At 37.0% G+C, this 24,217-nt stretch overlaps 1 protein-coding gene across 1 annotated transcript; it reads left to right on the forward strand.

Moving 5' to 3' along the window:
• The first annotated feature begins 1,182 nt into the window (after nucleotides 1-1,182).
• Nucleotides 1,183-23,874, forward strand: KIAA0430 (KIAA0430 ortholog). The gene is made up of 26 exons (XM_009886575.1): nucleotides 1,183-1,375; nucleotides 2,997-3,665; nucleotides 4,670-4,844; nucleotides 6,228-6,454; nucleotides 7,381-7,498; nucleotides 8,220-8,392; nucleotides 8,935-9,369; nucleotides 9,908-10,077; nucleotides 10,176-10,337; nucleotides 11,019-11,208; nucleotides 11,944-12,122; nucleotides 13,082-13,162; nucleotides 13,511-13,747; nucleotides 14,541-14,660; nucleotides 15,003-15,178; nucleotides 15,414-15,634; nucleotides 16,353-16,495; nucleotides 17,706-17,839; nucleotides 18,332-18,534; nucleotides 19,031-19,258; nucleotides 20,046-20,276; nucleotides 20,386-20,598; nucleotides 21,355-21,415; nucleotides 21,513-21,653; nucleotides 22,648-22,818; nucleotides 23,340-23,874. The coding sequence occupies exons 1-26, from the start codon at nucleotides 1,229-1,231 to the stop codon at nucleotides 23,570-23,572; spliced, it is 5,238 nt and encodes a 1,745-aa protein (XP_009884877.1). The 5' UTR covers nucleotides 1,183-1,228; the 3' UTR covers nucleotides 23,573-23,874.
• Nucleotides 23,875-24,217: the final 343 nt, after the last annotated feature.

The raw sequence follows: 24,217 nt of genomic DNA on the forward strand, positions 1-24,217 counted from the left end.
CCGGGAGCGGCCTGCGGGCTGGAGCGGCCGTTTGCCCGGCAGCGCCTTGGGGCGCGCTGGGGCTGTTTGTGCGGGGCCGGGAGGGGGTGGGGGTGGGTTGGTGCTCGGACCGGGCCTCGCCGTCGCCCCCCGGGCTGCGGGCCAGGCCGGGCTGGAAGCGCCCAGGGAGCTGCGAGCCGCAGAGGGCAAAGCGCGGACATATGTAGCTAACATAACTTTTAATTTATTTTTTTAAGTTATCGCTTTAATTCGTAAACGAATTGGTGCTATCAGACGCTTTTAAAAGCAACATACTCTAGAGTTGTAGAACTAGATTAACTTAATATTTTATGCAGCATAATTTTGGTGTATTTAGGCTTCGTGTGAGTAAACATTTCTGCTTTTTAAAAAAAAGTCAAAATTCTTTTGAGGTTAAAAATAACGCTTGGACAAATGTAATGCTATGGAATGTATTCTATGGCTACTGCATTTAACACTAAATGCAGAAGAACTGAAGGAGTGTAGTTTAATGAATGCAGTACATAGTTGGAGGGTAAGAAGACTTAATTGCTAATCATAGTTTTTCTGGTATACTGTGGCTGTGCCTTAAACAAGTTGCTTAGCTTTACAGAACCACGAGAAAGCAAAATTGCTGTGGTGTGCTGTGGGGCAGTTTGAGAATTAGTAGAAGTACTTGTAAATAGCTTTAATAATTTAAAGCTTTGTTTAAATACTAAATGCTGTGTGTTTAACACAGATAAACATAGTCTTGTTAGCCAATATAAAAACAACGAATAGACAGTTTACTACTTTCAGCTGAATTTAGTTGCACCGATTTTGTAGTTATTGCTGAGCTGTTCCTGAAAACTTACCTCCTGGCTTCTCTTCCCAGGAGAATGCCCTGAAAGTTTCCGCGAATTATTTCCTGTCAGCAGCAATGTGTTTCTGGGACTCTGTAGCTAATGCCATGGACTTAACCAGTGTATTCCTCAGACCTGTGCTGCTGGTCGTGAGGAATATTCCTGTATTAAACAGGAATGGTCAAGGCCATGTTCCATATGCATAATTAAATTTAACATAAATAATACAGGTTCAGTGATCTAGCAGTAGTGGAATTCATAAGACAGAGAAACGTGGTGTTCTTACCTTAAAAGTTATTTAAAGCATGTATATTTTTTTTCTCTTTAGCAGGTGGGAAGAATGAAAGGAAGGGGGGATGGAAGAATGTTGAACCTTTTTGTTTGGCTGTATGATGGAAGGACACAGGACAGAGAACCTCTGCAATAGATCATTTGGATGGCTTCAGCAACAAGAGAATGATGCTAAACCATGGCTCTGGAAACTTTCTAACTGCTTTTCTGCTGCTGAAAAGTCTTTGCCTTGCAGTGCGAAAACGGTAATTCATTGCTTTACTATAAGTATAATTGATATCATGGTACAGAGTGGTAAAACTAACTGCAGTGTTACTGCTGACTAAAGGGGGTGAGTGGGGAGAAGAGAAAGAGGAGAAGGCAGTTACCATGGTGAATACAAAATCTGCCTGGGAATTTAAGGTCTTTAGTTGTGTTCACAGCTCTTATCAACGTTGGTGAGAGCAGGCAAGTTGCATTTCTTGACAAGCTTTACTCTGTACAGCTCTGTCTGGAATAATACAACTGACTTCTCAAAAAGTGTATAATGCAGCTTCTTGAAAACTCTGTGGAGTTATTGCTGAATAGTAGAGTAAGGAGTAGTTTTCATGCATCCAGACTTTTATTAATTTAGTTTGGAGGCAAATTTAGAATTTTCCGAATTATTATTATATAGTAGTTACAGCAGTTGTGGATATTGTTATTCATGAATGTCTAATTCTTCCTTGTTTCCGTTTCTTTAAATTTTCCTGTTCCGTAGCTGTACATGATTCTATACGTTTAAGCTGCAAAGTGCTAATGAATAGAAGGAATAGTATAACACAATGACTTACTTGAGCTAGCAAGCTCCAGCTCATTCATGCATGTTCAATCTGACTTTCAGTAAAAGACATGGGGGAAACAGATAAGCATGTACCCCGTTGTGTTGCTATTCTCATACATAAGGGGTTAGGAAGGGATCTGCCATAAATTCTGGAGTTTAACATAAAACCAGTTCCAGATAGCTTTTTGACAGAGTGCATAATCAATTCATAAGATGTCACATCAGGTAGAGAGGAATGGTTTTGAACTTGGGTAATGAATTATTCATTACTGTGTAGTAGGAAATGCATTAAATTCAATTTGGAAAGTGAAAGTTGTTCCAAAGTATTGGCCTAAAGCTCTGGAGTAGTGTGTTATATGCAGGTTACCTCTAGTGACCTTGACTGTTCTGGTGCTTCTCATCACCTTGTTTGGTTTTCACTCCTACTTAAATCAAAAGAAAACACCTGTATTTCTGTCTATGCCTTTATGTCTGTACATCTTGATATCTTGAATCAGAGTAGGCAAAAAGCACTTATAGTTGTGAAAATCTAGTTTTTGCTGTCTTCTTAGTTTACCTGCTAGATATAATTTCTAATTTTTAAAGTCTTAGTGTATTAAAGTTTTAGAGGTAATGCATTAAAAGACTTCTTAAATCTTTATTCAAAGTAAAAGATGATTACTTATGTACCTCCAAACTGTGGGGGTGTTTTACTTTATATTGTATCCATCTATGTTTGCTCTTAAAAGAAGTTTTTGTTTTTTTTTTGCTTTGCAATTGCAGATTATCTCTCAGCCTTAGCCTAACTGTTCTGTTTTAGAGACCCATTGCGATTTGGTTTATAGCTTTTGGGGTTTTTTGCTTCCAAAATCCAGAGATGCCAATATACCTCAGGCTGGCACACAACTGGCATATTTCTTTTAATATTACATATGTTCAGACAGTGAGGTTCAGTAATCATGAAGATAACACTTTTGAAAATTCCTGATGTTAGAATTCTAACAGTCTAAAAATATGCTTATTTGTGCTATAAAATTGTTGGTTTATTTATGTATCTGAATGTAACTGAGCTTTCATCTTTCCAGAAAGATTACATGGAGAACAAGAAAGCTGCTGCAGAATTGAAGGATGCTTCATCTCCTCATAATGCTGGCTCTAAACTGTTTCCAGCGGTACCGCTTCCTGATGTTCATCCTCTTCAGCAACAGCAAATACAACTTTCACCTGTCCCGAAAGTAAGCTGCTGTGCTCATGGCTCTGACTCTTCTTGTACTCCACAAATGCATTGCGGTGGTGGTGGTGGTAACTTGATTCACCCTGGCACAATATTAGACTCAAAAAGCACTGGGACGATTACTTGTCAAGTGGGGTCAGGATTTGCTTATCAGTCTGCATCTTCACTGAAGAACCCTCCATCTAGAACCAATTTGGCAGGCATTGCGAGTGAGTTCCCTGGCATGTGCGTAGAAAACAGTGTATCTTCCTGTCAACATCTGCCCTGTTGTGGAAAACTTCATTTCCAGTCCTGTCATGGTAATGTGCACAAACTGCATCAGTTTCCAGCCCTTCAGAGCTGCCCATCTTCTGGCTATTTTCCTTGTTCAGAATTCACAAGTGGGGCCACAGGCCATTTGGATGAGCATATTGCACAGTCGGAGCTAACATCGCGCGTGTGCGCCAACCCTTTGCACCTAAACATGGCACCTTCAGTTTGTTTAAAGGGCTCTCACTACTGCAATGACTGCTTAAGCAAGGTTTGTACACATCACATTTCTCATTCATTAAGCATGGCATATGGTTAATGTTGAAATAATGTTACCTGAGCAAAACACCAGCTTCCGTGGGTTGCAGCTTGCACGCTCCTAGCTGGTAATGTACCAGATATCCTTTGTGAAGATGATCTCTTTTCTGAGGTAACATTCAGTTTGATGGGAAGACAAAAGAGGCTATCACAATGTTTAGCTTACAGAGGATCTGTACTCAAGCAGAGTTTTGACTGGATTTGAAAGACGTTTATCTCTTCTTGACAACTCCAATTAAAAATGTTCCATAGTAGTGACTCTGAGAATAGGCTAACAACAGTTAACATGTACCCTTGTGCAGCTGAACAATAAAGATTCGTTTCGAAGTCAGGTGAAATGTCTGATGCTGTAAGGATATTCTAGTTTTGATTTGGTTTGCGAGGTCGTAGTTCAGTCTTCTCAAATTTGTAATTTATACTTCAATAACAATACTTTGGAACTGATTAAAACTGCTTGAATTTTAATGGGAGGTTCAAGTGGAATAATAAACTCATTGCAAGGTGTGTTAACTTAAACTTCCAAACTTGAGTTTCCAATGTAAAAGTGAAATGTCTTCATTTCCATAAGCTAAATAGTGATAATTCCAAACATACTGAATTCACCACTATTTTTGGGTGGAGGGGAGTGGTTCAGCCTTGTACTCTTAATTGTGCTGATTTTGCATGCTAGGTCTGTTTTTCTAGAGTATGTGTTAGTATTTCTTAAAGATAGCGTGTTTTGATGTGCAGAGTTTAGCAGAGTCTTTCCTTGCATTTGGAAATCTAGAGGGAAGTATAGTAGGAAAGACTCTAGAATAGAAGCCTTCTTCATGCAGTGATACTGTTGTTAATTGACTTTAGAATATGTCTGAACTTGCATTTGTTGCAGAAGGGAAACTGAGTATTTCTAGTGTTGAATAGTATGTGTTAATATTGTATAAGAAATGAACATGTATTTTTGAAAAATTGTCCCAACAGCCAACCAGAAACAGCCTAGCTGATGCTGCTAAAATCTGGCCAAATATTCCTCCTCCAAGTGCACAGACTGCACCTGTTCCTATCCCAATATGTAATGGCTGTGGAACCAAAGGAACAGGGAATGAGAAGAGTTTGCTACTGGCGAGCAGCCTTGGCAAATCACCGCAGAAATATGGTAAACCACATTTGTTTGAAACTTGCACTTAGTGGATGTCCTCTTTAAATACATGAAGATTTCTCTTAAATTGCGCTATTTTCTGGTAACTTCTAAAAGTCATAGAAGACTAAACAGTAAAAAAATACCTTGTGTCTGTTTTGCAAAGTCATAACTTGGATTTACCTGTTTTGACTACCTATGTGATTTACTGTATTGTTTACATAGAGTTTTGATTTTTTTCTATTATTTTTTACTATTTTAAGGATAAAAAAAAAATTCTAAGGACTTGGAAAAACATTTTGTTAGTCTGTAGTGTCTATTGTCACTTTGTATGCAGTAAAGGTGTAATGTTTATAATATGTTTTTTCAGTGTTCTTAAGAGGAAAATATTGTGTGAAATAATTACACAGTCTTTCTACAGTATTAGTACTGTTTCAATTACAAAATCATGGTTAGCATGAAAGCTATTAACTTAAAAAATCATGGAAGAATAAGATAGCTTTACTACCACTAAGACTACACCTGTTTTTAAGGTGCAACACCCCAATTAAGTGTCCTTACAAAATGCAATTCCAGTGAACCTTGTAGAAGAGTAACTAGTAAACATATACCCAAACAAACATGATGCTTGTCTGCTGTGTTTAATTTTGTATTCTCAGCTAACTTGAATTCTTAGCTTGTTTTTGACCTGTGAGGATTGTGTCATTCCTCTTGTTTCTTTTCCAGTTGTTTTGTGGGGATGGAATGGATGTATAATGTTGATTCAAAACTAGATAGATATTCAGAGTGCTGAAACAATGGAAACTTTATTTGTGCTTCTTAGTCTGTAAAAGCAAAATCCCTTAACCTTGCTCTCCTGAACTATAGGATACCTTTGTTCCATACTACCTTATTTTTTTGTAATTGCTGTTGCTACACTGGTAATCTCATCTGGTTTTAATTAAATTATTTAATGCACACTGTAAATTTGAACAGCTTTCATGTTTCACTTCTGTTACTAATACACCAACTGTTGTTTAGTGTGACACAACTGACAACTTCAGACAATTTTCATGGCACATGCCACCTCAGCATTTGATAATATATTTTTAAGTATGTTACTTCCTTGTTTGAGAGTTTAAAGCTGAATTTGGTCTTGCATCTTTATCCTAACTTAACAGTGACTAAGTTTCTGTTTAAGACTGGTTTGAGGTATCAAGTTTCTCCCTTAAAGAGAAACTTTGAAAACACCTATTTTGGTTTTTCTTTAGATTCCTTAAGAAAATAAAACTGAACTTGCATTCCTGGGCATGTTGTCCTCTAAAACATACAGCTCCCCAAGCGCAGAGTTTATAGTATGTTAAGTTTTAACACTTCTGGTATTTGGAGATTAAAATGAGCTGTGCTGTTAAACTTGTACAGGGTCTCCGGATGTTGCAATAACAGGCCAAGTTCTGGAAAACTTGCCCCCCATTGGAGTCTTCTGGGATATTGAAAACTGTTCAGTTCCCTCTGGTCGTTCAGCCATAGCAGTTGTACAGAGGATTCGTGAAAAGTTTTTTAAAGGTCACAGAGAGGCAGAATTCATCTGTGTGTGTGACATTAGTAAAGAAAATAAAGAAGTTATTCAGGAGCTCAACAACTGCCAGGTATCAAAACAGCATCTGCTTGGTGGTTTTGCTTGAATTTGTGTACTGAGTGTGCTAATAGTGATTCTTGTCCAGTAAAGCTTTGTGTTCGCTTCTGTGGTTTGTAGTGCATGAGCTTATAATTAGTTTATGGGTGGAGGTCTTTAATGCTGAACTTCCCTGGTGTGATACTTTTTAAAACTGAAACTGCGTTCTGTTATGTGCAGATTACTGTTTTAACTTTAGTTTTAGTGTTCACAGAGGATTTTGATTTCATCCAGTAATAAGCAGCTGTGGCATTTCTAGTGTTAACCTTTGAATCTGACTGAATAATTAACCTAAAAGAACTGTGGTACTGTGGACTCAACTTTCTTGCTTTTGTTAGTGAAGACTATGCTGATTAGTGAGTACACATGTAAATTAGCGGTATTGATTGGGGAATCTTTAACACTACATACTTTTCCATCAATACCTCTTGTTTCTTGGTATTTTTTTTACTTTTTGTGCAGGCTTAAGTCAGAAATTCCCTTCGCACCCCCTAAATTGCAGATATGATAACAGGTTGACAGTTTATCTGCTTATGTGAGGTAAAATGAATTGATAGTGAGTACTTGCTATGTTTGTCATCCCTCTATTTCAAATAAGGGTTTATGGAATGTTTTTAAGGTAGCAGCATACACTATTAGAGAATGCAAAGCATGTAAATTGTGGTCTTAAACACAGAACAGCAGAAGTCATCCCTAAGACATTGCTGAACAACTAGGGTTGAAGTTCATTGCTCATTAGAACAGTTTAGGATCCATACATGTTGTATTTAATGCATGTGTGTGTTAATTTCTCTAAATAAAAGGTGCATGTGAAAGCTTGTATTTCTTAAAAAATGAAATTTAAGCAAGCAGGTTTCACATTCAAGCTTTTCTCTAGAGTGTATCTTTGTATTTCCACAGGTGACTGTTGCACACATCAATGCTACAGCAAAGAATGCTGCTGATGACAAACTCAGACAGAGTCTTAGAAGATTTGCTGATACACATGCTGCACCTGCCACTGTGGTTCTTGTGTCGAGTAAGTGTTTGTGGTACTAACCTACAGTACAGAATTCAGTACCTCTTTAATTGTACTTTTGCAAAGAACAGTATTCTGCTTTCCAAGGGTTGCGTTTAGAATTGGCTTTAACTGAATTGCTGAAGAATTCTTAATGGTGCCAGTGGCAGCAAGGGAAAAGTAGGCACAGTAAGATGAGAACTTGGCTTAGTTAAATCAGTATTGGAATCTGATGTCGTCTTGTTTGTCAGTAGGTATGCGTGTAAATAGGAGAAAAGGCTATTTCCAGCTCGGCTAATAAAGTAAAACTCATTGAGTCTTCCTTATGGTAATCTTTTTGAAATGGTTTGAGCAAAATTTGATTCGGTTTTTATTCCTTTTATTCCTGTAGCAGCATACTATGCAGTTAAATGTGTAAGCCACTCAACTCTTTAATTGCTGTGTGTTGCCTTGGGATTCTCCCTAAAGCTAAATAAATGTTTGTTATAGAAGTATACAGTACCAGTCAAATGCCTTGCTGATAAATTGCTAGAAGTTGCTATTAAAAGGAAGCCCTTCTCTATGAGACTGACTGCTAACTGCTGATTTAAATAATGTCTATTGGAAGGCCTTGTAGCTGTTAGTGCACTTTCACTGGAAATTTTCAGTGATAAATAGAACTTCTCAAGTGAGATCTGGGTGGGGTTTTTTAGCTTTTTCATGTTTCCTAGTTCATTCTAATTTTCTCTTTTTATTTCTACAGCAGATGTAAACTTTGCTTTGGAACTCAGTGACCTGAGACATCGTCATGGTTTTCGGATCATTTTGGTACATAAAAACCAAGCTTCAGAAGCCCTCTTACATCATGCTCATGAGCTTATTTGTTTTGAAGAATTTATTTCAGACTTGCCACCAAGGTTACCACTGAAAATGCCGGTAAGGTTTTCAATTTTTAATGCAACAGACACTTCGAAGCGTTAACTTCCTTTTCTTTTTTCAAATTTAGAGGGAGACCAGGCTGAAATTCTCACCATAAAAAACACATACGTCTGCTGCATAGTTGACTATTGTCTGTATTCTGATTATGACCATATGAATGTATGCTTTGCACAGCACTCAGAACCTTTTCTTTCTTTGAAATAACTTCCCGAACTATGTGTTCACATGCATGTGTAGAACATGGAGGATTCTTGGGTTGCAAATAGTGATGCTTTCTTATCTGGAGAAGTGATTAAGTATTGATCCATTGATCAGAGTGTCTGTAGTGTCTCCTAACTTTAAATTATATTGGGTATAGAAGTTTGAGGATCTATCTTGGTAGGAGATATTTTTTCCGGAATAATTGGATGCGGCAAACAGAATGACTTGGGTGGGCGTGAGAAGAGCATGTGTCACCAGAATCAATGTAAAAATACTGGTTTTGCACAAGAGAGGGTATTCTGACATAATCAAATTAAAATCTTACTCCCTTTAAACAGGCATGCCATACACTATTGTATGTTTATAATCTGCCAACAAACAGAGACAGCAAAAGTGTCAGCAATAGACTCAGGCGTTTGTCAGACAACTGTGGAGGGAAGGTGCTGAGCATTTCTGGAAGCAGTGCAATTCTCCGTTTTTTAAATCAAGAAAGTGCTGAACGGGCTCGGAAGCGAATGGAAAATGAAGATGTTTTTGGTAACAGGATCATAGTGTCTTTTACTCCCAAAAACAAAGAACTTAATGAAACAAAAAGCTCCAGCTTTTTGGGAACTGAAAAGGTTAAGTCTCCCAAGAAAATTAACAAGAACACAAAGCTGTGCCTCCTCAACAAAGACCCAAGTGACCAGTCTTGTGGTACCAAAGGCTCTGCTGGGAGAGGATTCCAGATTCATGGATCTGTTGTCAAACCCACAAATGTTAAAAGTTTACAGGTATTGTTGTTCTACCTTGTTTAGTATTCTTGCCTTCCCTTTTCTGAGAATTGCTTCTGTTACAGCTTTGTATTTAACTTGTTAGTCCTATTTAGTATTTACTAATGTGTAGTGATATTTCCAAATGAGAGTTGCATTCATCTGCTTGGAAAGTAGACACTGAATTTGAGGGTTATTTCTGCTCCCCCCTGCTGTCCTCCCCACCTTCTTCCTCAATTTGAAAATATTGCTGGTACTTAGGAAGTCTCGATTCCTAGGCCAGTTTTGACTTTTTATTGATGTTGAGTATAACATCTAGAGTCATCTGCTTCTGCTAGTTTTAAGGAAAACGAGGGTAGATCTACCATGTAGCAAAAATATTTCAACTAATTGTGACAGGAAATAGTAAACTGTCAGGAAATCAAATATTCCTGGTTGTGAAGTGCCAATGAAAATGCTATTAAAGAAAAACTTGCTGGTTATTTAGCTTTCCATAACAAGGAAAGCCTCTGGCAAGGAATGTCTAGTGCTTTTATGCTGACTTTTCTGTTTCATATAGGAGCTGTGTCGCCTTGAATCAAAGCCCATCAATAGAAATATTGAAAACCAGCAAGAACATCTAAGAGAACAAATTCCTTCTCCTCAGAGCAACTGTAATGCAGCAATTCCTGTGTCTCTAGCAGTGAAGAAAGCTGGAACAGGAGAATCGTCCTGTAAAAGTAGTCAGAAGTATGTTTAAAAATAAAGACATCTATATTAGCCATACTTTTTAATGTGAATTCTGCAACATAATGTGTTTTCTTTTTCTCATATGTATTTCTAAATAGAAAAGAGACCTCTGCTTCCAGAAGCATTACCAATTCGCCTGTAGATAAAAAAGATAAAGATGAAACTGTATTTCAGGTCAGCTATCCCTCTGCTTTCAGTAAGTTGACAGCCTCAAGACAACTCAGTCCTTTACTCATGTCTCAGAGTTGCTGGTCATCTCGGTAAGTGTCTATCTTATTTGGGAGGTGAAGTGAGACTTCAACAATATATACTTTGATTTTTGACAGCTGCATATGGAGTTGTGTATGCTAAGCATAGTAATACATTGATTTATGTGGAGGCAAAAGGAAACCTTGATGGTGCTGTATAACTTGCTGACAAAGGGTGGTTGTAAATATAAGATGGAGTGAGTTTTTCAGAAACTTACTGTTTAGCAATTGTTTCCTGCAAACTTTAAAGCTTCTGAAAAATCTTCAGAGGTATTATAGACATGCTACTCTTAATTTCAGTGCCTTTGACATTGCCAGTAGAAACTTATCCAGGCCCATGAAATTCTTTAGACTTAAATATCTGGCCTTTGCCAATTATTAAAATCATGTGAATGAGCTTGGCCTTTTTAATGTGTTGGTAAGATATATTTGACACCAGGTCTTCTACTATTATTAAATTGAGTGACCTTGAAAGGTAATATGGCTTCTTCCTTATAGGAAGTATTTGTTGTCTTGTTATGTGTTTTGTTTGTGGTAAAAATTTGTTTAGCCAGCACACGTATGTACTAGGAAGATACCTTCAAAGTGCTGTATTTGCACTTGACCTGTGTCTATTTTCTGATTAATTTGAGATGTATATATCAGAATAGCACAATAGCTACTTTTGCTCATAAATGTTTCTCTTTTACACAGGAGTATGTCTCCAAACCTCTCAAACAGATCATCTCCACTCACGTTTAATGTAGTAAATCATACCGGTGCTACAGACTGCCCTGATCCTTTTGCAAATGGTGCAGACATTCAGATCAGCAACATAGATTACAGATTGTCCAGGAAAGAGTTGCAGCAAAATTTACAAGACATTTTCTCAAGACATGGCAAGGTAAAGAATAAAATACCTTGATTTAATATATTCTTTTTAAATACTTCCTGTATATGTATATATGGACATGTCTGTGGTCTAGCTTTAAGTGAGTAGGAATGGGAAGCTATCCAAACACAACTTTTAAACTTGGTTAAAAGGAGGTATTGTGTTTTTTCCTCTAGAAAGACCAAATCATCACTTGCACTAGGTTCTTAATTTGCATCTGGTCTTCATACATCTGGTATTCTGAAGTTTTGTATACAAAATTCTTAGTAAGTGGCTCACTAGTCATGCAGAGAAGAGACTTAGGCTTTAGCTGCATAACCTTTTTAAGCTGTAAAGCTGAATTCCTAATGTCAGTTTAAAAGTCGCAGTAGAAGCTGAGTTTATTTTGAGTCAGAAGTGATCAAAAACAGACATGGAGAGTTAGTCAGTCAAAAGCAACTATGGCAGGAGAGGTCGTTTCTGCAGCAGTCCTATTCCTGTCTGATCAGTGGATGACATTCTTCTGGCGTAATCTGCTACATGGGAAGATGATGCTCGCGTTAAAGGAATATCATGGTCTTGCCTTGGCCAATGCTTATTGCACTTGGTTCTTGTTTGCATTGTCCTGTTGGTCATGGTTCATCATAGTTGGTTCCCTTTTGCATTGTATTTGGCTCTTGGCCAAAGCAAGACTGTGCTACTGTTGTGTTGGCTTGCCTTAGGTTAATGTTTTCTGATAAATGTATTAGATGTTTTTCTTCCTTTCAGGTAAAAAGTGTAGAGCTCAGTCCTCATACAGACTACCAGTTGAAGGCTACAATTCAGATGGAAAATCTGCAAGAAGCCATCAGTGCTGTCAACAGTCTTCACAGATACAAAATTGGCAGTAAAAGAATCCAGGTCTCATTAGCAACGGGAACTGCTAGTAAATCACTCTCTCTCCTTAGGTAATAAGCACTTTGGCATCTTAATTGTTATGGCATGTATTTAGTAGCTGAAAGATGATTTAAAATATTGAGCAAGGGAATGTTAGGGAAATAAAGTAAAAATCTGTCTTACGACCTGATGAATGTGTTAAATACAACCAGGCTAATTTTCAGTTTAGTGTTTTTATACTGCTTTTTTTTAAATGGCATCTTAAGAGACTACATCTCTGTTTAATAGTGTTAAGCAGTTTCACCACTACTCTTTTATAATACTGATATACCTTAATAACTTAGTTTGTGCAGCTGAGTTAAGATTACAGTGGGCATCTTTATTTCTCCTTTTCTCCAAAAAGTGCACATGAATTCTCTTTGAGGATGGGATACACAGTTTAAATGCTGTTGGTGTTTCTTTGATATCAATTTTCTGTGTGGAGGGTGTTAAACTAGAGTGCTGATACTAGTGACAACACAAATATTTTTTGTTTCAATGCTTTCCATACTGAAAGAAAGCATTAGGAAAAAAGTTGATGTTTTTTCAAAGAAAGCTCCAGTGAAAACAGTGCTTGGGGTGTAGGGTATTCTACAACTATGTGCTACTTGCCATTGTATAATTTACAACTTTATTTCATTCTTGCGTTTTAGCTTATGCCTGTTCAGAGTTCTTAATGTAAAGACCAGGACAGTAACTTCTGTTGCTGCAGCTTTGATGTTGCATTTTATAGATGCTCAAAATCTTACTACCACCTATGAATGATGCAATTCCTTGAGAGATGTTACCTAGATGAGGTAGCAGAAATGTTACTACTTGCGCTCCCTGATCTGAAGTGTCAGCTTTTGTAGCGCTGGGATGGAAGGGAATGCAATCTGTCCTGTTACATTTAAAGTTCATAAATTGCATCTCACCAATTTGGGCTGGAGACTACCTATTTCTGATACTAAGAGATCAATTTTGTGCTAATGTTACAAAACTTCTTTTATAGCTCAGAAACAATGTCCATTCTGCAGGATGCACCTGCTTGTTGCCTGCCTGTGTTCAAATTCACAGAAATCTATGAAAAAAAGTAAGTTTGCAGTTGTTTTTTCTCTGCTACTTCCGAAAAAGAATCTGATCTTCGGTGACTGTTTTACAGTGAACTATAGAAAGTAACAGAATGGAGTGTTTTGAGTTTTTTTTATTAGATGTTGCAGCATATTATCTACCCAGAGGCGATGACTCTAATGGCCTTTCTTAGAAGGTTATACTTCCAGTATTTTACTTCAGTTTTCTGCGTTGGGATGAATAAATTAGTTACCTTAACAGCTTGCATAGAATAGTTTCTCACATATTCCTGTTTCTTAAACAAAAAATGCAGACTACTACATTCTCTAATTACATTTATAATGTGTATTTATTTCATTTTCTCTCTTAGATTTGGGCATAAGTTAATTGTATCAGACTTGTATAAACTAACAGATACTGTGGCAATCCGTGACCAAGGAAGCGGGCGACTGGTGTGCCTTTTATCCAGCAGCCAAGCCCGGCAGAGTCCATTGGGATCTTCACAGTCACATGATGGCTCATCAGCAAACTGTAGTCCTATAATATTTGAAGAGTTGGAATATCACGAGCCTGTTTGTAAGCAGCATTGCCTGAATAAAGACTTTATGTAAGCTGTGTATAAAATACTACAAAATCCTTAAAAATATTTGAACAGTGTTTAACACTTACAGGTATATTAAAGTTGAGGTATATATGTTCATATAGTGTGCTCCAGTCACTGTTTATATATTTACAAGAATAAGTCAGGCAGAAAATAGTGAGATGACACAGTGAATTTTCTAGGCAGTTCTCATGGATCAGTCTGTTCAGGTAAGGTTATTGTATTCTAGCACAGCTGCACAGATTGAATACCTTTTGAGCAGAAGCTGAAAGGTACACTACCTTCCTCTGGTTATGTGGGAAGGTTATGCATACTATAGATGTCTATTAGCTTGAATTTTATTATATAATTATAGCTGGAACTGATCATTCTTTGTCCTCCAGCTATATTTAGTAAGTAATTCATACTGGGTTGAAGATTTCCTGAAGCCATATAAAATTTGTTTGTTTTAGTCAACAGTAGGCAGGTTGTGCTACTAGAGCAGTTATTAGGTTTTCACTGTTAACTGCCTGGTATATGCTGCTGAAATATAATTTGAAAATTTTAATCTAATAACAATAAAAATACGGGCTTCTAAATGTTGCTTGTCTTCTGGGAGTTTTGTTGTAGCTGTATGAGTTTTTGTGAAGAAGAATAAATGGAAGCTGCTTGTGACTGTATGTAGTTCTATTGTCAGCTGGTAGCAATCTATCCTATGCACATAGTAGAATGTTTACTACGGGGGTGTGTGAGCACAGGCATACTAGACTAAATCTATGTCTAGAATGAGCATTTAAACTTCAGTCTCTTCTTTTTACAGTGAGCATGAGTTTGATCCAGATTCTTATAGAATTCCTTTTGTGATTTTGTCTCTGAAGACATTTGCTCCCCAAGTTCACAGTCTTCTACAGACACATGAGGGTACTGTGCCTTTACTAAGGTAAAGTATTTTACCTTACACTTTTAGTATAAGGGCTGATAAGTTAAAGATTTAAAACTTCATTGGCTGTTGTAATGCTCTGGAACTACCTGTATAAAAACTCCAGTTCTTATGTAAGGTGGTATCTTTTTAGAGCAAATAAGCACCTCATGAAATTATTACTTTTTGAATTCTTGTTGAGAGAAGACACTTATTTTAAATGTGCGTTTTATGACTTCTGTAATGTTAGTGAGCTGCTGAAGCCTCTTGCTCAGGAAGTGTGTCAAAGTAAGGATATTTTTAGGACAATTGTTATAGTGGTATTTTAGTTTATAATGGAAGCTTGTTTTTTTTCTTCCAAAGTTTTCCTGATTGTTATATGTCAGAGTTCAGTGATCTTGAAATAGTGCCAGAAGGCCAGGGTGGTGTTGCTTTAGAACATCTAATTACCTGTGTTCCTGGAGTTAACATTGCCACTGCCCAAAATGGCATTAAAGTTATAAAATGGATACATAACAAACCACCACCTCCTACTACAGGTAAATATTACTACTTAAAAATCTTTTCTCTGAACTAATCTTCCTGCTAAAAAATTAAAAGTAGCATAAAGTAGCTATCTTGTATAATTGTTAAATACTTTATAAAAAGAAATTTCTAGCCTTAAAGTTCATTCTTCTTTTTTTTCTCCTGTGCTGTAGCCTGTGTCAAATAGTGTGTGGTGTTTAGTGGAAGAATATTAGTGAAAGATTCAGTAATACAACTTTTCTTTTGTAGATCCTTGGCTTCTACGTTCTAAGAGCCCTGTAGGTAACCCACAACTCATTCAGTTCAGTAGAGAAGTGATAGATCTACTTAAAAGCCAACCGTCCTGCGTCATACCTGTCAGTAAATTCATCCCAACATATCATCATCACTTTGCAAAACAATGCCGTGTGTCTGACTACGGGTATTCTAAACTAATGGAGCTGCTGGAAGCAGTGCCGCATGTACTGCAAGTGAGTTACATGGCACTGTTCCTTTTAGCTTTGGGAATTGTAATTGTATCTTCAACTATCTGAATTACTGGTTGGTATTGTATGATAGGTGCTGTGCAGTTACCTTGTCCACCTTGAAAGAGATGATTAAGTAAACCTTGGAGTGTAATTGTTGTGGGTTTTTTGAGATGTTGTTTGTTTTGTTGTTTTTATTGCCCCCACCCTTCCAAAACAACTTCTGGGGAAATTAACTTGTTACTTTATTTAATCTAACTATCTAAAATAAAGTTGGAGGCTCTTTTCTAGCCTGTGGCTAGTGCTTGGTTAAAAAGTTTTGTGCTGTTTATTTTAAGAACACAGCAAATGCTGACTGCCATTGAGTTAGGCCTGTGACCTGAGGGGTTTCTGTGTGAAATAAGTCATGTGGCCTTACATTACAAAAAAGAAACACCATGGTCGCATTAGCTTGCTACTTTGAACACCAGTTTGTTGTAGAATTTTAAAATAACCAATGCAAATGTGCAACAGTTGCAATAGCACTGAGGGAGGAAACATTTCTTAATTTCTTGATGACATATGCCTTAGTACAAAGTGTTTGGCTTCTTGAAGCTGCTCAAGACTGTCTCTATGATGTCCTTTATCTCTAGCCTACCTATACTAGAACTGGCTTCGAAATATCTTGTAAAAGAACTTACTGAGGATGCTAGACATAAGTGAAAAAAATAAAATTTTCTTGCAGATTCTTGGGATGGGTTCCAAACGCTTGTTAACTCTAACGCACAGAGCTCAAGTGAAGCGCTTTACTCAAGACTTACTGAAGCTTCTCAAATCCCAGGCCAGTAAGCAAGTTATTGTGAGGGAATTCTTACAGGCTTATCACTGGTAAGTTATCTTTAATGAAACAAGAATAACTCTGCAGGGCATGTCTGTGAACGGTGGTTTGAAAAGCTAGTGCAAGAGAAGTTGCCACTTTAAGTCTTAGTACAAAACTGTGGCAGCTACATTGCCTCTTTGTTATGTTGTGGAAGTTCAACCTTCTAATGAAAACAAAAATTAAAAGCTCTCTGGTAGACTTTACTGCTTCCTTTGGTATTAGGCTCATTTAACTTTTATTAGAGTTCGAAATGGTTTGTTGTATTTCATTAATCCTCTTTGAAGCCATGACTGCACAGTTGGATTTAAGCAAGCAGGTCATGGCACATTAACATGAACAGTAAAGGGAAAATGTAGTATTCAGCTTTCTTTAGAGGGAAACATAAAATAGACTAATTGTCAATAGTTACTCTTAATTCTTTAATGGATCTATAATAGTGCAAAAATGAGGAGTAATACCTGTCTTGCTATTGCCAGGAAGAACATTCTGTTCTAGCATGGTAAAAAATAGTGTTGTGGCGTTTTTGAAGAACCAAGAATGGTGCTTTCCTTAATATGAATATAGAAAGTAGTACTTAACATGCTTTGAAGAAACCATAGCACCTTGGTGCTACATGTACTCCTACCTTTGCATGTGTGCTATTGTGCTGCATGTGCCAACAGCTCCTTCTTAGGAATGCACCCTTCTGTTTATATTTCCAATATTGGAAAAAATACTTCATTGGCTGTTTCTAAATCTACTAAATGTGCATCTCCGTTGTAGTCCTCTCTGGCCATTCGTTGAATAAAAATATAGGTGAAGTGTTCTTGCTTCTGAGAGGTTCCTGTCAGGGAGGCAGGAAAAGTAAAATACTTTTATAATATATTACTTAATGTTGTGAACCTTAACATGGTGTTTTCAAGGATATGGTCTCTGCCTTCTCTTGAGACCTAATCTTGTTTAAGAAGAGCGTATGTCTGTAACTATTAAGCAAATACAGACTGAAAGCGTAGCCATATGGAGCTTTATAACATAATTACATTTCCTTATTTTTCTGGTTAGAATGAATAGATAATTTGAATTAAGAATAGCTTCCCCTTTGTTTCACATGCTAGTATTATTGCCAAAATGAAAAATACGCTTTTTTTTAGGATTTGAGGCCTGTTCTCTCAATTTGCACAGTTGGTTGTTTTTTGCCTACACACCATACTTGATCGTACAATTTTCTAAAACTTTCAGGTGTTTCTCTAAGGACTGGGATGTTACTGAGTACGGAGTGTGTGAACTGGCTGATATTATATCAGAAATTCCAGATACAACCATCTGTTTGTTGCAGCAAGACAATGAAATGGTAATTTGTATTCCCAAAAGAGGTATGTCCATGTAAGTTTTTTACTGTTGCCAAATAAATTGTTCTTTCACTATTTTAAAACAGTGTGTCTAGAGTGTATAGGAGTGACTTGGATTTTTTGATAACTGTTTCTGCCTTCATAACTAAGTGATGAACTTCTAGCAAATAAAGAATTTGTTATTCTAGAAGCACTTATAATGGCAGACAGGAAAGCAGGTGGCAAAACACAATGTTTCCACTTCTGCAACTTTCTGTGGAACGATTAGAGAGAGGGTTGTTTCCACACAGCAAAAATACTGATGCATTTGGCTATTTAATATCTTCTAAAGTGCTGTTCACCTGAATATTTTGGACTTCAAACATGTAAGCTTAGTAAAGGTCTTCAGTGGTAGAAGAAAATAGGGACTCGGTATGATATGCGATTAAGCTGAAAATCAATCACCATGTTTTCTTGCTATATTCTGTTGCATTTTGTGTGTTGGTGCATAGCTCTTGCTTTGTTTTTTAATTTTAGAACGTACACAGGAAGAAATTGAAAGAACCAAACAATTTTCTAAAGAAGTAGTAGACTTATTGCGCCACCAACCCCATTTTCGAATGCCCTTCAATAAATTTATTCCTTCTTATCACCACCACTTTGGTCGTCAGTGCAAACTTGCTTACTATGGTTTTACGAAACTACTTGAACTCTTTGAAGCCATACCAGATGTCTTACTTGTAAGTTCTAAAATCTTAACGTGTACGAAAGCATTTTTTGAGATGTGCACAGCTGTTTCAGCAGGGGTTCTATTTCTCATTAACTTTAGTCTCAGTTATAAACTGTGCATCTGTAATGTTAGACAGCAGTATTTAAGAAAGCCTTTGATGCAGCTATCTTGATAAAATGATCAACAGTTTTTAGCTCATTCAGGCTAAGTTTGTTAACAAATTCGAGTTTTCTAATTTGGATAACAAAATTCACTGCATCAAATTTAGAGCTGAGTTTCATTGAAGTTGTTAAACTTGCTTTATAAAAGGTTAATAACTCCTTAATTGCCTATTTTGTTGTATTTTGGAAATTGCATAGTTTTGCTTGATAAATATCTTTTGAGATAGCTGAGCACTGCAACATAGCAAATGATTGCCTGCAAGCACTGAGTTCTAGTTGCAGTTTACACTCTTTTTCATCCAGACTAGGAAATGACTTTAACAAAGTGTAATATCTGTTTTGTAGGTATTAGAATGTGGGGAGGAGAAAATTCTTGCGCTCACGGAGGTGGAACAAGTCAAAGCAGTTGCTGCCCAGTTTGTTAAACTGCTGCGGTCTCAGAAAGACAACTGCCTTATGATGGCTGATTTACTGACGGAGTACAGTAAAACATTTGGATACACACTGCGTCTTCATGACTATGATGTTAGCTCAGTTCCAGCTTTAATGCAAAAACTCTGCCATGTTGTAAAGGTAATCATTTATCTGTAGCTTATTCCTTTAAAAGGTATGTAACATTGTGTTAAGGAATTTCCTGTCTCAAATTGCAGGTCTCAGTGCCTAATATTACACTCTGGAATTCCCACCCCGACGTAGTGGAATATTGCTTCTAAAGGGATTTTAAATGTAGCTTCCATATTCCTATGATGTTCTCTTTGTTCTTTTGTAACCTTTCAACTTTCTCTGGGAAAACTCATGCTTGTTTAGCAAATAATAAGTAACAGATTGTATTGTAGTACTTATTTTAACAATACAAATTGGTTTTTTTTTTCCACCTGACTTCTAACTGTTACTACTACAGTTAGGAGACTGATAAGGAAATCATTTCCTGATAATGTTTTATATTCCTAGGTTTTTTTGATCTATGGTTTGAGGCTTTGGCTCTGAATATGTAGATGGTCTTATATGTCAGTGGAAAAGAAAGGTTTACATCTACATGGACATGAGCATACTGGTTTAGTTGTTCCAATTCTGTTAGTTTAGCAGCTGGTGTTCATGCTGGAGCTCTGAGGGTCAGCTGGCTTGGAACAAAGAGTAAAATCATGTCTACCATGTGGACAGAGACTGCTGTGCAGCTTTTATGTATTTAAAGTAAATTTTTCCATGTAAAGCTTTATCCAGTGTGCGTTTGGCTAGGGGAGTATCAGATGTTGGTATATAATATCGGATACAGCTGTGCTCAAACAAACCCCAGCTACACAACTTATTTAAAGATAATCCTTCCCTGTCCCTAACTTCATTTCCCAATTCATTTTTCTAGGTTGTTGACACAGAGTCTGGCAAGCAAATTCAGCTGATAAATAGAAAATCTCTGCGGACTCTGACTGCCCAATTGCTAGTCTTATTGATGTCCTGGGATGGAGCATCCTTTCTCTCTGTTGAACAGCTTAAACAGCATTATGAAACAGTTCATAGTACTTCACTGAACCCGTGTGAATACGGATTTATGACCTTAACTGAACTCCTGAAGAGTCTGCCTTACTTGGTTGAGGTATGTACGTTCTTTTTCCTTTCTGGTGTGTTTCATACTTTAAAAGGCATTGTGACTAGAAGATACAGAAGTATACATCCTAATTCTGTGTCTTTTCTTTTTCTAACAGGTTTTTACCAATGGTGCAGCAGAAGAATATGTGAAGCTTACAAATCTGTATATGTTTGCAAAGAATGTAAGGTCCTTACTTCACACTTATCATTACCAGCAAATTTTTCTTCATGAGTTCCCAGTTGCATACAGCAAATACACAGGAGAAGTGCTGCAACCTAAAGTATATGGATGCAATAATTTAGAAGAGCTTTTGGGAGCAATTCCACAGGTGGGAAGAACTGTTTTGCACAATTACATTGAGATTTCTGTATGGATTAAAAAGTTACACAACTGGGGCTTCTGTTAATTGGTGTGATTTACTGGAATAATTACCATCTCCAAGGAGGCTCGTACCAGTTGTATTTTGAATAACTTCTGCAACATTGTACTGGGTAATAAGAAAAAGATACTTCTTTACGTGTTTTGGTCAAATTTTCTGTAACTTTTCCTGGTGAGACCACAAACATCCTTAGCATCTTTATCAAGTGAGAGAATTGATTTCCATCTCAAATGAATGAACAACTGTACAGTACTGAAGCTTCACTTTGATCAGGGTAGATTATTGGTTTTAGGAGTGAAAAATTGTGGGACCCTGTCAGTCGCCACAGTGGAATTTTGCTGACATCATGACATCTTCCTCATGTCCTCAGTGCTCTAGGATAATTTGTGACCTGGTTTATGCCTATAAGCTTTCTATTAAGTAAATCAATCTTTCTGGAGAGTGGCAAAATGGAATTCTGCAACTCCACGTTTAAACATAGTTTTATTAATATATAGTTAGTACACTTTCTAGCCTTATAGTTTGCCTTTGGCATCAATTCTTTTGAGACAAAGCTTTTACTTTTGTGGTACAAATTAGCAACATGATTTAGTTTACTTTTAGAAATGTCAGTGCAAGGCTAGATGAAAAGCAGTGAGTAAGCTGCTGTAGGCTTTGAGCTTAGTATGTGCTGATGTTCAAGTCTGCCTTTTTTTTCCTCTGTAGGTGGTCTGGATTAAAGGACATGGCCATAAGAGAATTGTGGTACTGAAGAACGATATGAAAAGTAAGCCATTTCAATTTTGAGCAGTATCTTAGTTTCCTTTTTTCTTTTCTTAAGAGGTGACTTGAGTAAATGAACCAAATAAACTTGCCTTTTGTAGCTCGTTTTAGCTCACCTAGTTTTCCCCCTGCTGATCATGTGGATGATCATGGGAATCAACTTGCTGACAATAATGGACAGATTATGGAGACCCCAGGATCCACTTCATCCATGGAACTAAGTCTAGGAACACCTAGCAATGGTAATGCAAAATTGATTTTATAATAAATATATTATCTTAAGACAAATAAGGAGAGTAATCGAAGCAGCATGGGGAAAGCTGTGTGAGTTAGTTGATCTTTAGAAATGCTTTATGGCTCGAAAGCTGTTGAACTTCTCCCCAAGTACATAGTTAGGCGTGTGTTCTCTTGACAAGGGCTTCTGTTGTCCTCAGCTGTCAGCATATATATAGCTGCTAGAGTACTGTTTCACATGGATTTAAGTGGAAATTTAAGTAGAAAACTGATGAGAAGATGGTCAGTAGCAGCTTCAGCTAGGAATGTCTCCTATATCCTGATAGGAACATAGTGCTCTTTTGTGGTGTTTTTGTGTTGATTTTGTGGTGTTACTTATTTGCAAATAATAATGGCAGCCCTGTTCATATGAATCTGTCTCCAAATGAACACAACTGGCAAATGGTTTGTGTCTTGCCATGGTCTCCAGTTCTTTTACGACCTGCAGGTTGGAGACCTTCTGGAGTCGTTCTTGAGTTGTTTCAGAAGTCTAGGCTTATCCCTTCTAATAAGGGCGAGTCACTTCATTTTGAAACTTTCAGCTTAATTTTCACATGTAAATGTGTTAGTATTTAAATAGTTGATAGGGAAATTGTTGGTAACTGGCCTTTCTCTGTTAAAGACTATTCCTGTAGGACTTGTTTCTGCAGCTGCTCTTTTATTACTCAAGTTTGGCAAGTACCAGACTTTACTATAAGGTTATGTTTACTCAGGCAAGCAGTAGTTTTAACATACTATTACTTTGTTTGCTGTATTGTAATTAGATACTCTTGAACCAGCAAAGTAATTCTTGAATGAATCTGAGGTTAGTTAGCATTAATTAAATTAGTTTAATATTAGTATTTCGAATACAGTGTAGCTCTCAAATCCTTAGAATCTGAGGACTTTACATTTACCAGCTCTGAAACGGTGACATCTTCACAGCTTGCATATACTTTGAAATATGTTCTGTTATTTTTGTAGTTTCTAATCAAACTGAGCAAGAACTTCTTTGCCTCACAAACACATCTCCTGTTGACCTCTTGTGTGAGCCAGTTCCTTCCTGCCTACCATCCCCACAACTGAGACCCGATCCAGTGGTTCTTGAGTCTGCAGACCTCATTCAGTTTGAGGAACACCCTGCACCTCTCCCTGGTAAGAGTTTTCTTGCCTATGTTGTATTACTTGTGCTTGGTAACTCGTACAATTTGGAAAACAAAGCATCAAATAAATGGTTGATTTTATAAAGTTCCATTTAAATACATACATATATATCTTGCGTAGTGGGATGTGTTGGAAATGCAGGTGGCTTCCATCAGGAACTTTTGAGTACTGACCATAAGGACCCTGCTGAAACTGTGGTGAATTTTATAGGGACCTTATCCACCATTGCAATTGCATTTTGCCAACCTGTAGCCACCTTTTCACCACAGTAATTTCATAATGCTTTTCTGAGCACAGAGAGGCTTGATGTGTGAGAATTAAGTCAAACATTCTAAATAGTACATGATGCAGACAGAGCCAGAAGCGAACATCACATCAGCTGTAGAGGCGAACATTGACACATCTTACATGCTGCCAAGTTCTTTAAATATTTTATTGCCTGTTACCAGAGAAATATTCCTTATTTTTCAAGAACAGAGCATCAATAAATTGAGTTGTCTTATTTATTTCAGAGATAATGATTTTAACAGAAGAAGAAAAACAAAGAATTGTTACCACAGCTGAAGAAAAATTGACCTCTGGTTCTGTGGTGTCTAACACTGCGGAGAATGCTTCAGTGCCTCCCTGTCAGTCCTCTGAAACCCAACTAAACAAGGAAGTAATGGACAGCCCAGCCAAAAAGCAACACAAAAACAAGGTGAAATTGGCAGCAAACTTTTCACTTGCACCTGTAACCAAGCTTTAACTTTTTCTTTTTAGTGTGAAAGAAAAATAGCTATGGACTCTGCACAAAGAAAAGCTATTTGCTAGCCCTTATGTATTTTAATGAAAGGCCTAGAAGAATTAATTTGTATTTAATGTATTCTGTGAAGATTTTGTTCCTTTTACACTGAACACAGCTGTTAGCAGAGTAGATTTTTTCTATTATTTTGAAAAAAAAAATCTGGCATTCGTTAAATTATTCTTAGATTTTACAGTTTTTTCATAAATGTGTGTTCAGTAAAAGCAAAATATTAATTCAACTAAAATGAAACAGATTTTATTTTCTTTAAGCCTTGTTTGTGGTGTAATCATACATGTAGCATATTGTATTCTATAGGCTGTTGCTTACTGGTATTGTTTCAGACAGTATTAATAAAATGCATGATCTGTCTTTCAAAAGCCTGTTGAGAAATTTTAACTCATTGACCCGAAATGACAAGAGTGAGGGAGTTGATTGTACTCCAGAGGAGAAACTTGTTCTCTGACCTTTCAAATGACTTGTAACTGCATTGTAGATTCTTTTGTCTAAAGATGTCTGTAGAAGATTATGTGGATTTTTTTGTGAAACTTGTTTTAACTGTTTTCTGTAGCTTTCAGTTCCATTTAGGAGCTTTCTAAGACACTGATG

Source organism: Charadrius vociferus, unplaced genomic scaffold (genome assembly GCF_000708025.1).
Source record: "Charadrius vociferus isolate BGI_N301 unplaced genomic scaffold, ASM70802v2 scaffold46, whole genome shotgun sequence".
NCBI classification, from domain to species: Eukaryota; Metazoa; Chordata; class Aves; order Charadriiformes; family Charadriidae; genus Charadrius; species Charadrius vociferus.

What these genes read in the sequence shown, in the direction of transcription:
- KIAA0430 (XM_009886575.1), top strand. Translation starts at nt 1,229, where the DNA reads ATGATGGAAGGACACAGGACAGAGAACCTCTGCAATAGATCATTTGGA. An exon ending in TTTTCTCAAGACATGGCAAG is followed by an intron (nt 11,209 to 11,943) that starts GTAAAGAATAAA and finishes TCTTCCTTTCAG; the next exon opens with GTAAAAAGTGTAGAGCTCAG. An exon ending in ACTGAAGAACGATATGAAAA is followed by an intron (nt 21,416 to 21,512) that starts GTAAGCCATTTC and finishes TGCCTTTTGTAG; the next exon opens with CTCGTTTTAGCTCACCTAGT.